We start from the raw sequence: 17,349 nt of genomic DNA on the forward strand, positions 1-17,349 counted from the left end.
CCATGCACCACGTGTCCCCAGCTGTGTTCCATGTACCATGTATGTGCTCTGTGTGTATATCCCGTGCCACATGCCACAGGCCATGCACCCCACATTCACGTGCCCTGTGACATGTCCTGTGTCCTGTGCCACACTGTGTGCTGTGTGCCACAGGCCGTGCCCCACGTGTCTGTTCCATGTGCCACATGCTGTGTGCTACATACCCTGCCACGTGCTGTGTGGCATGTAGTGTGGCACACTCCGTGTATCTGTTCCATGTGATGTGTGCATTGCCATGTGCCCTGTGCCATTTGTCGTGTGCCATGTTCCGTGTGACCTGTGCCATGTTCCATGTGCCATGTGCCCTGTGCCGTGTTCTGTCTGCCACATGCCCTGTGCCATGTTCCAAGTGCCATATGCCCTGTGCCACGTGCCGTGTGCCATGTGCCACGTGCCATGCGTCATGCTGTGCCGTGTGCCGGGCACTGTGCCACACTGCTGCCACATGCTGAGTGCCGATGCTGCCAGCGTCGTGCCAGCAGATGCTCCTGGCAAGGGGACATCCCCAGGGGCAGGGTGTGCCCAAGGCCACCACAGGGGCTGAAACTGGGGCCTGGCACAGCCTCATGGGGTAGGGAGAGCCACCATGCAGGTGCCACTAAGCTGGGCTCCAGGTTGCTGCCATCTCCCTGGGCGCAGGAAGAGCTGCCAGGCTGTCCCCATGTGGGTGTCACTCACCGTGATGGCTCTGCTGGCCCTTGGGCACTGCTGGCAGCACCAGGCACGGCAAGGGGGCAGTACCTGCACCCCCATTCAGCACCTATTTATAGTTCTTGATTCATCTCCTGTAAGGCGGGATCATGGATGTTGCCGTGGAAACCCAAACCTGCCGCCTGGGAGGCTGCGGCAGGGGCCAGTCCTGGTGCGGGGAGGTCCCCAATCCATGGGGACAGATGGGTACCCCAGGGTGGGTGCAGAAGGGACCCCACGGGGCTGGGAGTGTCCAGGGACACCACGCTGGGTTGTCCCTACCCGCAGGAGGGGCTGGCAGAGGTGCAGGGTTGACAAGGCACTGTCCCACAGTGCCGCACACCCCAAGGAGGGTCTCACCACCTCCCTCCTCTCAGCCAGCCCTGGCCGGGGGTCCTGGTGGTGCCAGGGCCAAGCCCCCACCCCACTCACCCTGCAGGGGCAGGGTAAGGAAGCCAGTTAATTATTGACTGAGCCTCTGCTTGCCGGGGGGCTCCATAGAGCAATTCCTTGGAGCGTGGCAGGAGAGGGGCTGGGGGGCTCGGGGTGCTCCCTGCCTGGGAGACCCCAGGGTGCTGGGTGGGGTGGAACAAGCCCCTCAGTGCAAACACCCCGGGAGGGGAGATGGGCAGGGGGAGCATCCAACCAGGGTAGCCGGGACAGGGGCAGCGGAAGAGGATCTGCTGGGAGGGAGACAAGGGTGGAGAGCCCTGGATCCTGCTGAAGGCGCCAGCTCCGTGTCACGAGCTCAGCTGGCAAGCCCTGTCGCCACGCAGCGACCCCGCCCCGGAGTCTGGCACCCGGCCCCGGCCTGTGCTGCCTGTCTGGTCATTGCCCCCGGGCGTTGATACGGTCCCGGGGGATTCGTCCCCACCCCGGTGTGTTCCTGATAACAGCAGCTTTTCCCGCTGCCGGAGCAGCTTCCCGCCTCACACCCGTGGGAGCAGCACTGCCTGCCTGGGAACAGCAATAAATATTTATTTCCGCAGGGCGGGATGGGCGGATACGGAGGTCACGGCCACGCGCCCCTGGTGGGGGGGAGCGAGGCCACGGGGATGGCCACAGTGCGTGGCCAGAAAAGTTCCCCGTCCCCAGGGAGGTGGGATGGTGCCATGGCCCCCCACCACACCCCCAGCCCCATGGGAACGCCTGGTGCCGGGGTGACACAGGGGGGTATTTTATGGGGTGCCTGAGGGGTCCTGTGCAGGCTCTCCATGAGGTGGACGTCAGCAGGTGAGGGCTCAGTGTCCCCCCAAACCCCGGGGCCTTCAGGCCATGGGCCACTGTGAGGGCAGCTCCACGTCCCCCATCTCCTCCTGGTAGCGACGGTTGAAGAGGGCGTTCTGCTCAGGGGAGAAGTGGCTGCGCCAGTCCCCCACCACCCCTGTGGGACAGAGGGGACAGGGACTCAGGGATGCTGCACCCCCAGTCCCCATTGCTGGGGAGAATCCGGCTGTGCTGGGAGAGCGATGCTGGCAGGGGCTGGAGACACCCGGGATGGGATGGGATGGGATGGGATGGGATGGGATGGGATGGGATGGGATGGGATGGGAGTCCTCCCTTCCCAGACCCACTGCCAATCCCCCTCACCTTTGCGCATGAAGCGGCCCTGGCTGTGGTCCATGATCTCGGCGGGGATGAGGGTGTAGTTGGCCATGGCGTTGTCCCGCATGGCAGAGAAGCTGCAGTGCTGCTCCAGGGCTGCCAATGTCCCCGGGGCCAGCGGGCACCCCAGGAAGGTGCTGAGGCGCTGGGCTGTGCCACGCAGGTCCTGGGGCAGGAGCACGGTCAGCACTGGGCACCAGCAGGGACGGGGACAGGGCTGGGGACACAGCAGGGACAGGGATGGGGACACAGCAGGGCTCACCTGGTGCAGCTCCTCGTAGGTGACGTAGAGGATGTCCAGGAGGTGCCGCTGGCCCAGCCAGCCCTTGACATGGTCAAACCAGGAGCCGTAGTGCACTGTGGGGAGGTGGGGGGTGATGGGGGGCCCTGAGGCTGAGTCCCCCCCTCACCACAGACTCCCCCGGTCCCTACCTGTGCCCTCGAGGAACTGCGTCAGGAAGGAATCAAAGGAGCTGGGGTCAGGCAGGAACTTGGCCAGGTGGTGGAAGTGGTAGAAGGAGACAGCGACGTCTTTGGGGTTCCTGGCCACGTAGATCACCTGGGGGGACACAGCTGGGGGGATTCCTCTCCAAACCCCTCAGAAAGCCCCCAGCGTTTTCCTGGCTGTGGGAAGCCCCGTGGGTGTGGGATGTCCCTGCAGGGCCCCCTTAGACCACCAGGGACCCCTCTCACCTTGGCCTTGCTGCGCTGCAGGGCGGGGGCCAGGACGTGGGCGGGCAGGTGGGTGGTGAGGAGCCGGGGGGTCTCGGTGTCCCGCAGAGCCTCCCGGCAGTAGATCTGCTCCAGCCAGGGCGCCCGCTCCCAGTTGGGAATGGTCTTGGCTGGACGGGCATCTCCAAGGCTGTAGAGCAGCGTCAGGATCTCCTGCATCCAGGTGGTGCCTGCAGGGGTGCCACGATGAGCAGCGTCCCCTCCCTACCCAGCGGGGACACACCGGTGGTCCCGCTCACGCTGGGTGACCCTCACTGCCCCCCCCACCAGGTGGCCATCGACTTCACGGCCTCCAACGGGGACCCCCGAAACAGCTGCTCCCCTGGGGCGTGGCACCACGGCATGGCCCCCCATGGCACTGTATGGCACAGCATGGAACGGCTCTTCACTGGCACAGGTAGCACGGATTGGCACAGCAAGGCACGGCTCAGCCTGACCCTCCCATCCCATCCCAACCCCTCCCGTACCAGCGGCTGGGCTGGCCGTGCCGTGTCCCCCTCCCTGAGCCCTCGGGGACACCAGTCTAGGGCTGGGGACAGTACGGCAGCAGGACGGGGGCTCAGGGGGCAGGACCTCCTGGCCAGGGGACCCCGTGCTGTGCCAGAGGGTGGCCGCGGGGACCAGGTCCGAGTGTCTCCAAGCCCGGCCACCTCCCAGCCCCGCCGGCAGCTCCCGAAGAGCCCCCGCTCCAGCCCGAGGTCCCAGCCCCGTCCCGCCGCGTGCCCTCGCTGTCCCCGTGTCCCCCTATCCCCTCACCCGATTTGGGGTAGGTGGCGATGAGCACGTCGGTGGGGCGAAAGGTGAAGGCGGCGGCGAAGCCGAGGGACTCCTGGGTGTGGAGGTGGCCGGGCAGGGCGATGCCCGCAAAGGTCTCAGTCACTTCCATGCGCTCCATGGCCCGGCCGGGCGAGACGTGCCGGGAGCCGCTTAAATAGCGCCGAAAGAGGAAGCGGCCCCGGCGGGCGGGGGGCCGGAACCCCCCGGCACATTCCTGCCGGGGAGCCGGGAATCCGGCCGCGCTGGGGCCATCGCCGGGAGAGCGCTGCTGGCAGGGGCTGGAGACACCCGGGATGGGATGGGTGCGATGGCAGGCGATGGGAAGAGATGGGAGTCCTCCCTTCCCAGACCCACCGCCCCAGCCGGGAAAAGCGTGGGGGGCGCGTCGCCTCGGGAAGGGGGCCAGGAAGCCCGAGGGATGCCACAACATCCACACCCCGAGTTCCCCATGACTGGCAACGGAGGGCGGGGTTCCCATCCTAGCTCACCCCAGGATGAGGTGTCCAGCTGGACGGGCCTTCTCCACGTGGCTCCATGCCATTCCCAGAAGCCCCACCAAGGCCTTTTGCTGGGAAGGACACCACAGCTGGAGCCAGCAGGGATGCGCAGCATCCGCGGGATAGCGGTGCCTCAGTTTCCCCTCGGGACGCTGCAGCGGGACCGGAGTGTGAGGGATCCAAGCACACACGGAGGACCAGCAGCAGCCCCACAGCACGGCCGTGCCACCCCGGCTGCTTCCCCCCGGGGCATGTGTCTGCTCCGGCGCCATGGCGGGGGGTGGCTCTGGGGTGGCTGGAGCCCATCCCAGCCCCGTCACCGCACGCAAGCCGGAAAACTTAATTCACGGCCGTCGCAGGCAGGGACTGCCCAAGTGTCCCAGGGCCGGGGTGAGCGGGGCCGGGGGTGTTGGGGGTGCCGGGGATGCTGGGGGTGCCGGCTCTGAACTGGGGGTGCCGATGGATGCCAGTGCCGGGGAGGCTCAGGCGCGGATGGGACTGGCACTTTCCCAACCGAAAAAAATCTGGGCTTCATTAGACGGCTTGGGAGTGTTGCCGCGGCTCGGAGGAGAGGCCCTGGCACGGCACAGTCACCGGGGCTGGGCTGGGGGAGGCCGTGGAGCCCTGGCAGTGCCAAGCGGGCACAGGGCACCCGGGGAGGGGTAACGCTGCATTCCTGGTTATTCATTGACGGTGGGAGGGGACGGAGCGGCGCGGGGCAGCCATCCCAGTGCCTGTGCTCACACGGTGGTGGCAGGTCCCCCCTTGTCCCCAGCAGCACCCAGCAGGAGAAGATGCCAGGCGGGAGCGTGTGGGTGCTGCTGCTGGCGCTGGCACTGCCCAGCACTGGACAGCAGCACCTGGAGGAGGCCGAGCGCATCATGACCACCACGCCGGTCATCGACGGGTGAGCAAAGGTCACCTGGCCCCGCAGCGTGCCCTGCAGCTCCACCTCTGTGGGAAAACCCCAGCTGGGAAACCCTACTGGGACAGCCCGGTGGGGGATCCCCGGGCCGGGCACCCTAGGGCTATGCAGGAGCAGGGAACAATTTTCCCAGGGGATCCCCATGCCAGGGACCCTAGGGCTCTGTGGGGACAGGGCACAGCTTTCCCAGGGACCCCATGGGACCGTCCATGCAGCCGAGGGGATCCCCAGCACCGCAGCCCCGTGGGATTGAGTACCGGGAAGCCGGGGTTGGGCTGCCCTGGGGGAAGTTCCTGCTCAGTGCTGAGTGATGTCCCCACGTCCCTTCTCCAGTCCCCTTGCAGCATTCCCTTGTGGTTCAGTGCTGTGCCACTAGAACAGAGAGCAGGCCAGGGGGAGCAGGGGCAGGAGCAGGATGTGGGACTTAACCTGGACCGTGCCACTTCCCCCGTGGCACTGTTGGGTGTGGGATGTGTGGTGCAGTGACATCCCTGTCAAAAGGGGAAGTTGGGCTGGCTCCCCTGGATGTGGGTGCTGATGATGCATTGTGGGGGGTCCTCTGGGGAGTCCCACATGGCACTGTCCCCTGGGAGTGGCCTGTCTCCAGTTCCTGGCTGGAACTTCTTGGGTGGCTTTTGCCTGAGGGGACAGGTGGGTGGACAAATGGACGGACGGGGGGTGGAGGATGGATGGATGGATGGATGGATGGATGGATGGATGGATGGATGGATGGATGGATGGAATGACAGCCAGATGAGGGAACTGTGTGTGCGGCCAGTCAGGGAGTGGGCAGCCTGAGGGGGAGTGGGCAGAGGGTCAGGCCCTCCTCAGTGCCCATCCTGTCCCTGCCCAGGCACAACGACCTGCCCTGGCAGCTCCTCCACAAGTTCAACAACCAGCTGAGGCTGCCAGAAGCCAACCTGACCCTGCTGAATGACACCCATACTAACATCCCCAAACTGCGCCAGGGGCACGTGGGCGGGCAGGTGGGAGCACTGGGGTGGGCGTTGGGGTGGGCTCTGGGGAGGGAGGGAGCATCAGGGTGGGCAGGGGCACCAGTGAGGACACCAGGGAGGGTGGGGAACACTGGGGTGGACAGGGACACCAGGGAGGGCACCAGGGTGAGCAATGGGGTTCTTGGGACAGCACCAGGACTGGTGGAGACAATGGGATGGGCAGTGGGGTGGGCAGCGGGATGGGCAGTAGGGTGGGCAGCGGGATGGGCAGTAATATGGGCAGCTGGGCGGGCAGTGCCCCTGCTGCCGTGCTGACAGAGTGCCCGTGGCAGTTCTGGTCGGTGTACGTGCCCTGCGAGACACAGAACAAGGACGCGGTGAAGCGCACGCTGGAGCAGATGGACGTGGTGCAGCGCATGTGTGACCTGTACCCCGAGACCTTCGTGTGCGTCACCGATAGCGATGGTGAGCGGGGACAGGGCACCACGGGGGTGTGACGGGCTGTGCCCACCCCAGCTGATGCCCCTGCCTTCCTGCAGGCATCCAGCAGGCGTTCCAGAACGGGAAGGTGGCCAGCCTCATCGGGGTGGAGGGTGGCCACTCCATCGACAGCAGCCTGGCTGTCCTGCGCACCCTCTACCGCCTGGGTGCCCGCTACATGACCCTCACCCACAGCTGCAACACTCCCTGGTAGGACCCCCAGGGGGGACACAGAAGGTGGCAGCGCTGGCCTGGGGGGATGTGGTCAGAGGTGTGGTCACTCTGATGCTCTCCCTGCTCTGCAGGGCTGACAACTGGCTGGTGGACACTGAGGATGAAAAACCTGTGCACCACGGCCTCTCACCCTTTGGGAAGGTGAGGAACAGCACCAGCAGTGGTGTGCAGGAGCACTGGCATTGGAGGAACGTGGTACTGGTACCCACTGGCCTAGTGCTGGCTGCAGTGTTCCATCCATGCATCCATCCATGCATCCATCCATGCATCCATCCATGCATCCATGTATCCATCCATCCATCCATCCATCCATCCATCCATCCATCCATCCATCCATCCATCCATCCATCCTTCTGTCCCATCAGCCAAAAGCCACCCAAGCAGCTCCAGACATCCCCATAGGGGACCCCTCCCATGCACCCCTCAGCCCCATCCTTGGCCCCCGTCCCTGTAGTTGGTGGTGGAGGAGATGAACCGCCTGGGCATGATCGTGGACCTGGCCCACGTCTCAGTGGACACGATGAAGGTGGTGCTGAACATCTCCAAAGCCCCCGTCATCTTCAGCCACTCGTCTGCCTACAGCATCTGCCAGCACCGCCGCAATGTGCCCGACGATGTGCTGCAGCTGGTGGTGAGTGTGGGGCACCGCTGGGGCAGGGCAGGGACAGAGGGGGGTCCTGGGGGGGCTGGGGGCTCAGGGCTCTTCCCCCCCAGGCCTCCACGGGCAGCTTGGTGATGGTCAATTTCTACAACGCCTACGTGACCTGCAGTGACAAGGCCAAGCTGTCCGACGTTGCAGGTGAGGAGGTGCCCAGGTGGGTGGGGGGTGGCAGTGACACCCCCTGCCCTGCTGACGCCATCCCCCCCCACAGACCACCTGGACTATGTGAAGAAGGTGGCCGGTGCCCAGGCCGTCGGCTTCGGTGGCGACTATGACGGGGTCACAGGGTAAAGAGGGAGATGGTGCAGGGTGGGGTGGGACAGCGTGTCCCCACCATGGGGACTTCCTGAGAGGTGGGGGCATTCCCCCCTGCACCCTGGGCAGCTGGGGGTGCTGGGAGTGGCCCAGCTGTTAGCTGTGGGGTGGCACAGGGTCCCCACTGGCCTGGAGGACGTCTCCAAGTATCCTGCCCTGGTGGCCGAGCTGCTGGCCAGGAACTGGACAGAGCAGGAGGTGAGGGGGGCCCTGGCTGAAAACCTGCTCCGGGTCTTCAGAGAAGTGGAGAGGGTGAGTGGGGCACGGGAAGCACGGGGCACAGGGATGTACAGGGCAAGGGGACACTTGGACCACAGGGACACAAGTGGTACTGGGAGCATCAGGAATGGGGATGTATGGGACATGGGGACACGTGGCACAGGGACACTTGGGGCAGCAGACACGGGTGGAACATCATGGCATGTGGCACTCAGGGGTTTATGGGGACACAGGGAGGCACTGGGACACATGGGGCACCGGGATGTGCATGGGATGGTGTGGGGTGGCACAGGGAGGTGCGGGGTGTCGGGGGCTCTGTGCGGACAGGCCCCTCACAGCGGGAGCCCACCCTGTCCCCACGGCAGGTGAAGAGAAGCCTGCAGGGCACAGCTGCCCTCGAGACCCCCATCGCCTTCGAGGAGCTGGAGGGGTCGTGCAGAACCAGCTACGGGTACACCAGCAGCGCCGGCACCGCCCGGCGCCCTCGGGCGGCCCTGGCTCTGGCGCTGGCGGTGGCGCTGGCACTGGCCCTGGTCCTCTCCATGCTCTCCTAGCACCCGGCTGCCACGGGGGCCCCGGCACCGTGCCCGAGGCTGCCGGGCGGGGCACGATCCCGCGCCCCTTTCTGCCGGACCTGCTGGCAAAATAAAACCGTGGCTCGAGCAGTGCCGGCAGCGAGTGTCCGTGTGGGGCTCTGCGGGACCCCCCGCGCCAGGCTCCTGGCTGGAGGTGTCGGGCCATCCCGCATGTCACCGGCCACCCCGGCATGTCACCGGCGGGGCAGAGCAGTCGGGCCCCGGCGGCGCCCACCCCGGCACACCGGGAAGCTGTAACCGCACCGGGAGTGACACATCCCGGCAACACCTGGCCAGGGCGGCAGCGGCGCTGCCTCCGCAGGATGCTTCCATTAATCATTAGCTAATTAATTGGCTACTTAATTATCTCCTTAGCAATTTCCTCTCGCATTCAGGAACAGTCTGTCTTGGGAGCGGGGGCGGGAGAACAGGCAGGAGAAGGGGAGCCATCTTCCTGTGGCATTCGGGATTTGGCTGAGGTGCAGCGCCCGTCTGCCAGCCGGGCACGGGGAAGGGAAGGGATGAGCACAGGCAAGGGATAGGTATGGCAAGGGATGGCGGAAGGGATGGAGACACGGAAGGGAAGGCTGCACCCTCATCCCCGCAGCCCCGGCCCTGGCAGTGAGGCTGCTGTGGGCGGGTGCTGATGGCACGACGGGTGCGGAGCCACCTCGGTGTGGTGACAAGGCCGGCGTCTCCCCTCGGGTGGCCCAGCTTGTCCCCACGAGGGCTGGGGAACGGTGCAGGGAGCTGGGCTGGCCCAACCCTCATGGGGAAGGGAGCTGGGCTTCAGCTGCTCCGAGCTCCTGCTCACTCTGCTCCCCCGGGTTCGGCCACATCAAAGCAACAGGGCCCTGCAGGAGTGGCGACAGCGAGGGAAGGGGATTAGGGGTTTGTCCTCACCCTCCGGAATCCCCAGAGTGGGTACCCCGAGCCACTTCCCTGCTCCTGGATGGGCAGGGGCTCTGGGAACAAGAGCAGTCCCTTCCTCCTCCTCAGCTCCAGGGCAGCCCCCTGGCACCAGGTCCCGTCGCAGGGCAGGGGACACGATGAGACAATGGGGACCACAGACCCCCGCCTGTGGCCACACCCCCAACACACACTGGGCTGTTCAGAGATTGTTTATTTAAACCCACAGAAGGGCATGGACACGGTTTGGGGGAAAATGAAGGCAAATAAGACAAGCTTAAAAAAAAAACACCAATGAAACCACACAGACAGCCCAGGGAGAGGGACAGGGGACAGGTCTGGAGCCCCCAGTGCCACGGGGACACCGTGCAGGGAGCCAGGCACAAATCTCCAGGGTCCCCCAGCTTCCCAACCAGCCCATCGGGAAGTGGCACAAGATGCAGTGCTCTGCTGTAGCCCAAAGCTGCCTCCTCCTCCTCCTCGGTAGTGAGGAAGGCTCTGTGTCACCAGCCACACGCTCCAAGGCCACTGAACTCAGAAAAAAATAAACAACGCAGCGGGAAATGTTTGTGCCGGGGAGGTGACCCCCATGACATCCCCCAGAGGTGAAAGTTCCTCCTGGGAGACCCAAAGGAAACAGCGCTTCCTTCCTGGAGAGCTTCCAGCAATCCAGCAGCTCCGCGGAGCCGGCGATAAACAGCTCCAGCCCCAGGGGAAGGTGACAAAGGACAAGGATGAGCACCGGGAGGGGACATGGAGAGCAGCCTGCGCCCCCAGCCTGGCGCCAGCAGCTAGGGGACAGAGGATATCCAGCGGCGAGGCACAGGGATGGACACAGAGCTGCTCCCGGGGTGGTTTTGCATTCCCCGTCACACCCACCCAGCAGGGGGACATTTGGGGACGTGTCTGCAGCCACCACAGCTGCTGCAATCCGCTCCCAGTGCTGGACACGGGTCCGCACTGGTCCAAACCGGCAGTCAGGGCCGGGATAACCATTTCCAGCTGGCAGTGCCTGGGGAATGTGTGGATTGACACGCACAGGGCTGGGCAGGGGGGGCTGTTCCAAAGGGCACTTCGTGGTACAGGGCTGGGGGTGTCGGTCCGGCAGGACACGGAGCAGCAAAGGGCACAACAGGGACAGTGACAGCGAGGGAGGGGACACCCCGATGTCACCGCCCCTTCCTGCAAGGCACCGACCTCCCCAGATCCACAGCCGGGCACAGGGCCCTTCCCACAGCACTGCCGGAGACCGGGAACCCCGCGGCTCCTCCCAAACAGCTCCTGAGGAACTCAGCCCACAGCTCAGCTCTGGGCAGGGACAGGGAACAACAGAGGAGTTGGGGAGCAGCATCCCGAGACCAGGAAAATCCCCTTAGTGTTCCGTCAGCAGCGGGATGGGGGGCTCTGCCAGGCACCACCAGCAGCACCCCCAAACAGAGCCCCCCCACAATCCAGCACAGCGTTCCTTGGCCACGGGAGCGGCCACATTCCTGCTGGGATTGCTGCCTGCTCAGGGAAGGGCTGTCACCCCCCAGAGAAGAGTCCCGAGGCAGGGGGGGGCTGCAGGAGGGGGTCCCGGATCCCCCGGCGGCCACAGGGAGAGCTCAGTTCCGCAGGGCAGCCAGCCTGGGGAGAGAGCAGCACAGGGGAGCCAGGTCAGGGCACCAGGAACAGCCTCACTCGGGAGCAGCTGCAGCCAGGGAACTCCTCTGAGCCCCCCAGGAAGGGCCAGGGAGGGATCCTGGGAAGCCCTGGAACTGTGCAGGACTGGGAGAGAACCAACCTCCGGGACAGCTGGTCCTCCTGGGAGCGGACGGAGCTCTCCCCCACGGCCGAGGCGCCCTCGGGCAGCTGGCTCAGCTGGTCCATGATCTCCAGCCCGTTCTCCTCGGCGATCTGCACGATCAGGCTGTCCACCTGCTCCTGCGGCGTGCTCAGTGTGGTGGCCGAGCTCATGGAGTCCTCCATGACCTGGGACAGACACAGCCCTGTCACCCTGCCCGGCCCAGAACCGGCAGGGACCCCCCCCGTGATCCCCCCTCCTCTCTCCTGGGTGCCTGGCACTCACCGACGTGTGAACATCCAAATTCTGCACTTGCTGCTCGAATTTATCCATCACTGCCGACACCTTCTGCAGGTCCATGGAGCTCAGGGCCTTGTCCAGAGCCTTGGTCACCTGCGCCATGTTTTTCGTCACCTGCAAGGGGAGATTCCTTCAGGAATGCTCTGAGGGTCACAGACAAATCCAGGCACTGTCCTTGATGCCTTCAGTTTGAGCTTTCATGTATTTCAGATTCTGTGCTGCCCAGGGGTGCAGTTCTGAGTCTCACATCAAGTGTCACTCAGCTCTTCACAGAGCAGGGACACAAAACCAATCCTTTTCCTGCTGGAGACCAAGGACAACTGTTACAAGTTTTCAGGCCCAAAAGCACAAACAACGGTGGCTGAAAGGAGGTAGAAGAAGGATGGGACTTCATAACCTGAAGCTGTAATTGGACAATTAAACCCCAAGATGCAAATGGACCAAAACTTATAAAAGTGTGAGACCTGATGACCCATTGTCCATTTTGTGACCATCTTGGGCCCACCCTGCATGTAGCCCTGGCCAGGCTCTTGTCCTGCCCAAGTTTTATCCTTAGAGGCCTTTTAATACGTATCTACTTTATTCTCTTAACTCTGTCCAGTCTCTGTTCCAGCTCAGCCTTCCCAAGGCATCATCCTGATGCCATCCCAGGCAGCATGAACCCACCTGAGGGGGTCTGACACCACCAGGAGCCCCGCTGGGGTCATTTTGGGGGACGGGGGCAGCCTGTGGTGCTTGGAGGCAGCGAGAGGGGAAGCTCCAGGTGGGGCTGGAGCTGCCAAATGCCTGCTGGAGGCTCTTACCCCTTTCATGGTGACGGCAGTCTGCACCTTGGAGGCCACGGCGTCCATCCTGGACGCCATCCTCAGCCAGTTGAGCCCCTCGTTCTTCTTGCGGATGGCATTCTCGGCGTACACCCGGGCACACTCCACGTTCTTCTGCTGCAGCGCCTGCCACACGGAGAGCCTGAGCTCAGAGAGCCCCCCACGGGCTCAGCCTGGCCCTGCTGGATGATTCCCCAGCAGGGAACAGCTCTGCTGTGACCCCAGAGGAGGAACAAACCCTTCCCTGAGGTGCTGGGTGTGCCACGTTCCCCCCGCAGAGCCAGGAGTGGAGGGTGGGGAGGGGGATCTGCCCCTTTCCCGCTCCCACACTGTGGGAGGAGGGAATTCCAGCTGTCCCATGGCGCTGAGCACCGGCAGGATGAGCCCCACCCACCTTTTTGACTTTGGCTTGCTCGGCCTTGGAGTCCTTCTCGGCTTTCTTGGAGAGTTTCTCCAGCTGCTTTGCCGTGAACTGTGGGAAGGAGGAGACAGCACCAGGATACAGCGGGGCAGGACCAGGGACAGACGCATGGAATGGTTGGGGCTGGAAGGGACCTGCCAGCCCATCTCATCCCAACCCTGCCACGGACAGGGACACTTCTCCATTATGTTCCAAGCCCCATCCAGCCCGGCCTTGGACACTTGCAGGATCCAGGGGCAGGCACAGCTGCTCTGGGCAGCCTGTGCCAGGGCCTCCCCACCCTCCCAGCCAGGAATTCCTTCCCAATATCTCATCTCACCCCGCCCGCTGGCACTGGGAAGCTGTTCCCCTTTGTGCCACCGTGCCAGTGCCCACCTGTCCCACCCCAGCCACCTCTCACTGGCCACGGCTGCCCGACCCTCTGCCCGCGGCACCCCCGGTCCCCCCCGCAGGCCGGGGCCTCCTCCTGTCACGGTCCCGCCGCAGAGGCCCTGATGAAGCCGAGCCAGCGGGGGGAACCGGCCCCGAGACTCTGCCGGGGCCGGCGACACGGGACGGAAAGGAGACGGAAGGGTCTCCGCTGCTCTCACCTTCAGCTGGAAGAGCGTGTCTGGAAAGGAAGGAGAGCGCAGTGTCAGCGACGGGACCGGGACCGGGAGACCGGGGACCCCGCCCACACGTCCCGGCCACCAGTCCTGGCTATGACCCCTCTACCCCCAGCCCCACCCCCCAAGACCCGCCCCAGCCCCATCGGGAGGCACCGGTACCGCCCAACCCCCCCGGTACCGTCCATCCTGCCCGCCGCCGCTTCCGGGTTCCGCCGCCGCTTCCGGGCGCTGCCGACGCCTTTTCCGGGGTGCGCGCTCTGAGTCTCGCGAGAGTTACGCTGCTCGGGGGGAGGTCACGTGGGCAGCGGAGAACCGAGGGGTCGACCGCAAAGGGGGCGGGGCCAAAGACCGGGGGCGGGGCTGGAGCAGGGCCGCGGAGGGGGAGGATATTGAGGAGGCGGGGCTATGCCGGGACTGGATCGCTATTGGTTCCTCCCTGGCAACGGTTGCCAGAGGCTCAATGTGTGTGGGCGGGGCCTGCGGGCGGGCCGTGTAATATTACGCGTGCGCAGGGCGGCTTTCGCCACCGTGGACATGGCGGCGGCTGAGGCGGCGCCGGAATCGGAGCCGGGACCTGCTCCGGCCGAGCCAGAGCTGGAGCCCCTTCGGCTGCGACGACTGCGGGGCGACGGCTTCTTCGAGGTTCCGGCAGCCGATCGGGTGAGTGCGGCGGGTCCCCGGGGGTGTGAGAGGGCTTGGGGCCGGCCGGGGGGCCCCGCTGAGGAACCCTCGGGGCGGCACCGCCTGAACGCGGCTCTTTGGTTTCAGCTGGGGCGGTGCCGCAGCGTGAAGGAGTTTGAGAAGCTGAATCGGATCGGAGAGGGCACGTACGGCATCGTGTGTGAGTGTGGGCGCTGCGTCCCGGGCGGGGGTGGCTGCCGGTGCGCTGAGGCCATGCGGGACCGGGAAGGGGCCTCGGAGATAATCCCAATCCTCTCCCTGCCATGGGTAGGGACGCCTTCCCTAGATCACGTTGCTCAGTCCAGCCTGGCCTTGGGTATTTCCAGGGATGGGGTAGCCACAGCTTTTCTGGGCAACCTGTTCCAGTGCCTCCCCACCCTCACAGGGAAGGATTTCTCCCTGATATCCCATCTAACCCTCCCTCTGGCAGTGGAAAGCCATTCCCGCTGTAGAATCCCAGCACGGTTTGGGTCGGGAGGGATCTGAGGCTCACCCAGTTCCCCCCCTGTAGCTGAGCTGGGGGGGCTGAGGCCAGGTCGGGACAAACCCAGGTGTGTGTCCCGGTGCTCTGTGCTGCCCCCAGACCGTGCCCGGGACACGCTGACCGACGAGACAGTGGCCCTGAAGAAGGTGCGGATGGACAACGAGAAAGATGGTAATGGAGGGGTGGGGGAACAGGGGCTGCTCTGTCCTGGCTCTGGCTCCAGGCTGCTCCTGCAGCACGGCTGTTCCTTCCTCCCCCAGGAATGCCCATCAGCAGCCTGCGGGAGATCACCCTGCTCCTGCAGCTCCAGCACCCCAACATTGTGGAACTGAAGGAGGTGGTTGTGGGAAACCACCTGGAGAGGTGAGAGTCCCCTGTCTGTCCTCTCTCTGCCTTCCAAACCTTCTTTGGAGACAAACCTGGGGGAGGCTCTGACCTTTTCTTGTCTCCAACAGCATTTTCCTGGTGATGGGATACTGTGAGCAGGACCTGGCCAGTCTCCTGGAGAACATGCAAACGCCCTTCTCGGAGGCTCAGGTACAGGGTGGGGCAGGATTTGGATCCAGCACCCCTGAGAGGGTGCTGCCATTCCTGTCAAAACATGTGGGCACCGTGAAGGGCTCCCTAGACCTTGAGCTGGGGGATTCCAGGGATTCTGATGGAGCCTGGGCTTTGCTGACTCTCAGTGAACCCTTCAGGGACTTTCTAGGCTGGGTTTGGGGCTGGAGCAAACTGTCAGGGAAGCAAAGCTGGGAGAAAATACCCACCCAGAACCCTCTGGGAGGACACAGGGATGGAGGGACTGCAGGACACCCTGATGAGCTTGGCTTGGGAGGGTTGTCCAGTTGGTGCTGTTCCCACAGAGGTCACAGCTCCTGTCCTCTGTCCCCAGGTGAAGTGCATCATCCTCCAGGTGCTGAAGGGCCTGCAGTACCTCCACGAGAACTACATCATCCACAGGTGGGAGTGGCAGGATGGAGCTGGGGGGACAGAGGGTGTCTGGGGACACCTCCCTTGTCTGGGATCAGGAGCAGCTCCGAGTGGGGGTTTGGTGCCCACTGTTGTGGGAGCACTGGCAGGGCTGGGAGGCCATGGAATGATGGGATTGGATTTTCCTTGTGGTCTCTCACCTCCAGCTGCTCTGTTTCCCACAGGGACCTGAAGGTCTCCAACCTGCTGATGACTGACAAAGGCTGTGTGAAGATAGGTGAGTCCCAGCACCTGCGTGTGCCTGGGGCTGCTCTGTGCCACAACCAGAGCTCAGAGCTGGGCTCCCTCCTGACTCTCTGTTGCAGCTGATTTTGGCCTGGCACGCACCTACGGGATGCCCCCTAAGCCCATGACCCCCAAAGTGGTGACTCTGTGGTGAGTGGCTGGTGCTGGGGCGGGTCCTCCCAGCAGGACGGGCTCGTGCCAGCTCTGCCACCGAGTGTCCCCTGCGCAGGTACCGCGCCCCGGAGCTGCTGCTGGGGATGACGACCCAGACCACCAGCATTGACATGTGGTAAGGGCGGGGCTGAGGCTGCCTGGATGGGGCTGGGGGGCTGCAGACTGCAGGGGGATCACTGAAAAGGCTGCTGTGCTCCGCAGGGCTGCTGGCTGCATCCTGGCCGAGCTGCTGGCACACAAACCGCTGCTGCCAGGCACCTCTGAGATCCACCAGATCGACCTCATCGTGCAGCTCCTGGGGACACCCAACGAGAACATCTGGCCTGTGAGAGCTCCCTGCCCATTTTTTCCCTGTCCTTTCTCCCTGGCTGCTCCTCTAGCCCTTCCTCACACTCTGTTTCCCATAGGGGTTCTCCAAGCTGCCACTGGCCACCCAGTACACCCTGCGCAAACAGCCCTACAACAACCTGAAGCACAGGTTTCCCTGGCTCTCGGAGGCTGGACTGCGGCTGCTCAACTTCCTCTTCATGTATGACCCCAAGAAAAGGTAAGGGCCAGGCAGGATGTGGGGTGGGTAGGGCAGGGAACCTGCCCCATGCTGTTCCCCAGGCTGGGGTAGTCCCTGCCACTTGCCCTTGTTCCCACAGGGCCACGGCCAAGGACTGCCTGGAGAGTTCCTACTTCAAGGAGAAGCCCTTGCGTAAGTACTTCCCATCCTGGGGCAGGGCAGGACTGGGAGGCTTTGGGCCCTGCTGACCCCTCTCTCTGCCCCACAGCCTGTGAGCCAGAGCTGATGCCCACCTTCCCACACCACCGGAACAAGCGGGCAGCCAGCACGGCGACGGAGAGCCAGGCCAAGCGCAGCAAGCCCTGAGCTGTCCCTGAGAACAGGCGTGATGTGTCCTGGCTGAGGTGGAATCCCTCAGCCCAACAGTCCCAGCACCGTGGGCTCCAGCTGTTCCCAGGACAGCTCCCGAATCCATCTCCCTGTGTGGGACAGGGCAGGCTCCAGTCTGGGGCCAGGAGAGATGGGGCTCAGGGAGGCCCAGGCATGGCAGGGTTGGTCCTGTCCCTTGGGGGTCCTGGCTTGTGCTGTTTGTGAGGGGAACCCCGACTTTGTCATCAATAAAAGCATCTGGCAGTGGTAACATGGTGAGAGAATGACCTCATTCTTTGGTGCCAGCAGGATTGGAAGAAGCAGTGGCTCTACTCTCCTTCCTCTGTGTCACCCGGGAGATAAGGATA

At 64.3% G+C, this 17,349-nt stretch overlaps 4 protein-coding genes across 5 annotated transcripts; 2 read left to right on the top strand and 2 right to left on the bottom strand.

Annotated features, from left to right (window-relative positions):
• Positions 1-1,687: 1,687 nt before the first annotated feature.
• Positions 1,688-4,055, bottom strand: LOC136296005 (sulfotransferase 2B1-like). Its single transcript, XM_066194780.1, is given in 7 exon segments — positions 1,688-2,113; positions 2,320-2,500; positions 2,597-2,691; positions 2,767-2,893; positions 3,028-3,236; positions 3,823-4,036; positions 4,038-4,055. Coding segments are annotated over 7 exon segments (960 nt in total). The 3' UTR covers positions 1,688-1,997.
• A 586-nt stretch (positions 4,056-4,641) lies between these two features.
• On the top strand, positions 4,642-8,792 carry DPEP1 (dipeptidase 1). Of its 2 annotated transcripts, XM_066194777.1 has the most exons (11): positions 4,642-4,730; positions 5,119-5,247; positions 6,119-6,251; positions 6,554-6,686; positions 6,761-6,911; positions 7,007-7,076; positions 7,390-7,566; positions 7,650-7,734; positions 7,808-7,883; positions 8,028-8,163; positions 8,496-8,792. In XM_066194777.1, the coding sequence occupies exons 2-11, from the start codon at positions 5,135-5,137 to the stop codon at positions 8,682-8,684; spliced, it is 1,263 nt and encodes a 420-aa protein (XP_066050874.1). In that variant the 5' UTR covers positions 4,642-4,730; positions 5,119-5,134; the 3' UTR covers positions 8,685-8,792. The 2 variants fall into 2 exon arrangements, with proteins under 2 accessions (XP_066050874.1, XP_066050873.1); XM_066194776.1 differs by lacking the exon at positions 4,642-4,730 and having other exon boundaries at positions 5,044-5,247.
• Positions 8,793-9,813: 1,021 nt separating this feature from the next.
• On the bottom strand, positions 9,814-13,794 carry CHMP1A (charged multivesicular body protein 1A). The gene is made up of 7 exons (XM_066194781.1): positions 13,729-13,794; positions 13,533-13,552; positions 12,916-12,993; positions 12,501-12,647; positions 11,683-11,811; positions 11,398-11,585; positions 9,814-11,240 (listed from the first exon to the last, which is right to left on the bottom strand). The coding sequence occupies exons 1-7, from the start codon at positions 13,733-13,735 to the stop codon at positions 11,219-11,221; spliced, it is 591 nt and encodes a 196-aa protein (XP_066050878.1). The 5' UTR covers positions 13,736-13,794; the 3' UTR covers positions 9,814-11,218.
• Positions 13,795-14,068: 274 nt separating this feature from the next.
• Positions 14,069-17,252, top strand: CDK10 (cyclin dependent kinase 10). The gene is made up of 13 exons (XM_066194784.1): positions 14,069-14,210; positions 14,319-14,391; positions 14,815-14,886; positions 14,976-15,078; positions 15,171-15,252; positions 15,608-15,675; positions 15,870-15,922; positions 16,011-16,080; positions 16,160-16,219; positions 16,306-16,429; positions 16,512-16,651; positions 16,752-16,804; positions 16,881-17,252. Exons 1-13 carry the CDS (start codon positions 14,085-14,087, stop codon positions 16,976-16,978), a joined length of 1,122 nt encoding a protein of 373 aa, XP_066050881.1. The 5' UTR covers positions 14,069-14,084; the 3' UTR covers positions 16,979-17,252.
• The last annotated feature ends 97 nt before the right edge of the window (positions 17,253-17,349 follow it).

This window comes from Chamaea fasciata, unplaced genomic scaffold, assembly GCF_029207755.1.
Source record: "Chamaea fasciata isolate MVZ Bird 193981 ecotype frontalis unplaced genomic scaffold, bChaFas1.0.hap1 SCAF_12, whole genome shotgun sequence".
NCBI classification, from domain to species: Eukaryota; Metazoa; Chordata; class Aves; order Passeriformes; family Sylviidae; genus Chamaea; species Chamaea fasciata.

Coding starts and splice junctions, on each gene's coding strand:
- DPEP1 (XM_066194777.1), top strand. CDS start 5,135: ATGCCAGGCGGGAGCGTGTGGGTGCTGCTGCTGGCGCTGGCACTGCCC. Junction 6,912..7,006: donor CACAGCTGCAACACTCCCTG/GTAGGACCCCCA, acceptor CCTGCTCTGCAG/GGCTGACAACTGGCTGGTGG. Junction 7,077..7,389: donor GCCTCTCACCCTTTGGGAAG/GTGAGGAACAGC, acceptor CCGTCCCTGTAG/TTGGTGGTGGAGGAGATGAA.
- CDK10 (XM_066194784.1), top strand. CDS start 14,085: ATGGCGGCGGCTGAGGCGGCGCCGGAATCGGAGCCGGGACCTGCTCCG. Junction 15,079..15,170: donor GTGGGAAACCACCTGGAGAG/GTGAGAGTCCCC, acceptor TGTCTCCAACAG/CATTTTCCTGGTGATGGGAT. Junction 15,676..15,869: donor GAGAACTACATCATCCACAG/GTGGGAGTGGCA, acceptor TGTTTCCCACAG/GGACCTGAAGGTCTCCAACC.
- CHMP1A (XM_066194781.1), bottom strand. Junction 12,994..13,532: donor ACACGCTCTTCCAGCTGAAG/GTGAGAGCAGCG, acceptor TCCTTCCCACAG/TTCACGGCAAAGCAGCTGGA. Junction 11,241..11,397: donor GAGGACCAGCTGTCCCGGAG/GTTGGTTCTCTC, acceptor CTCTCTCCCCAG/GCTGGCTGCCCTGCGGAACT.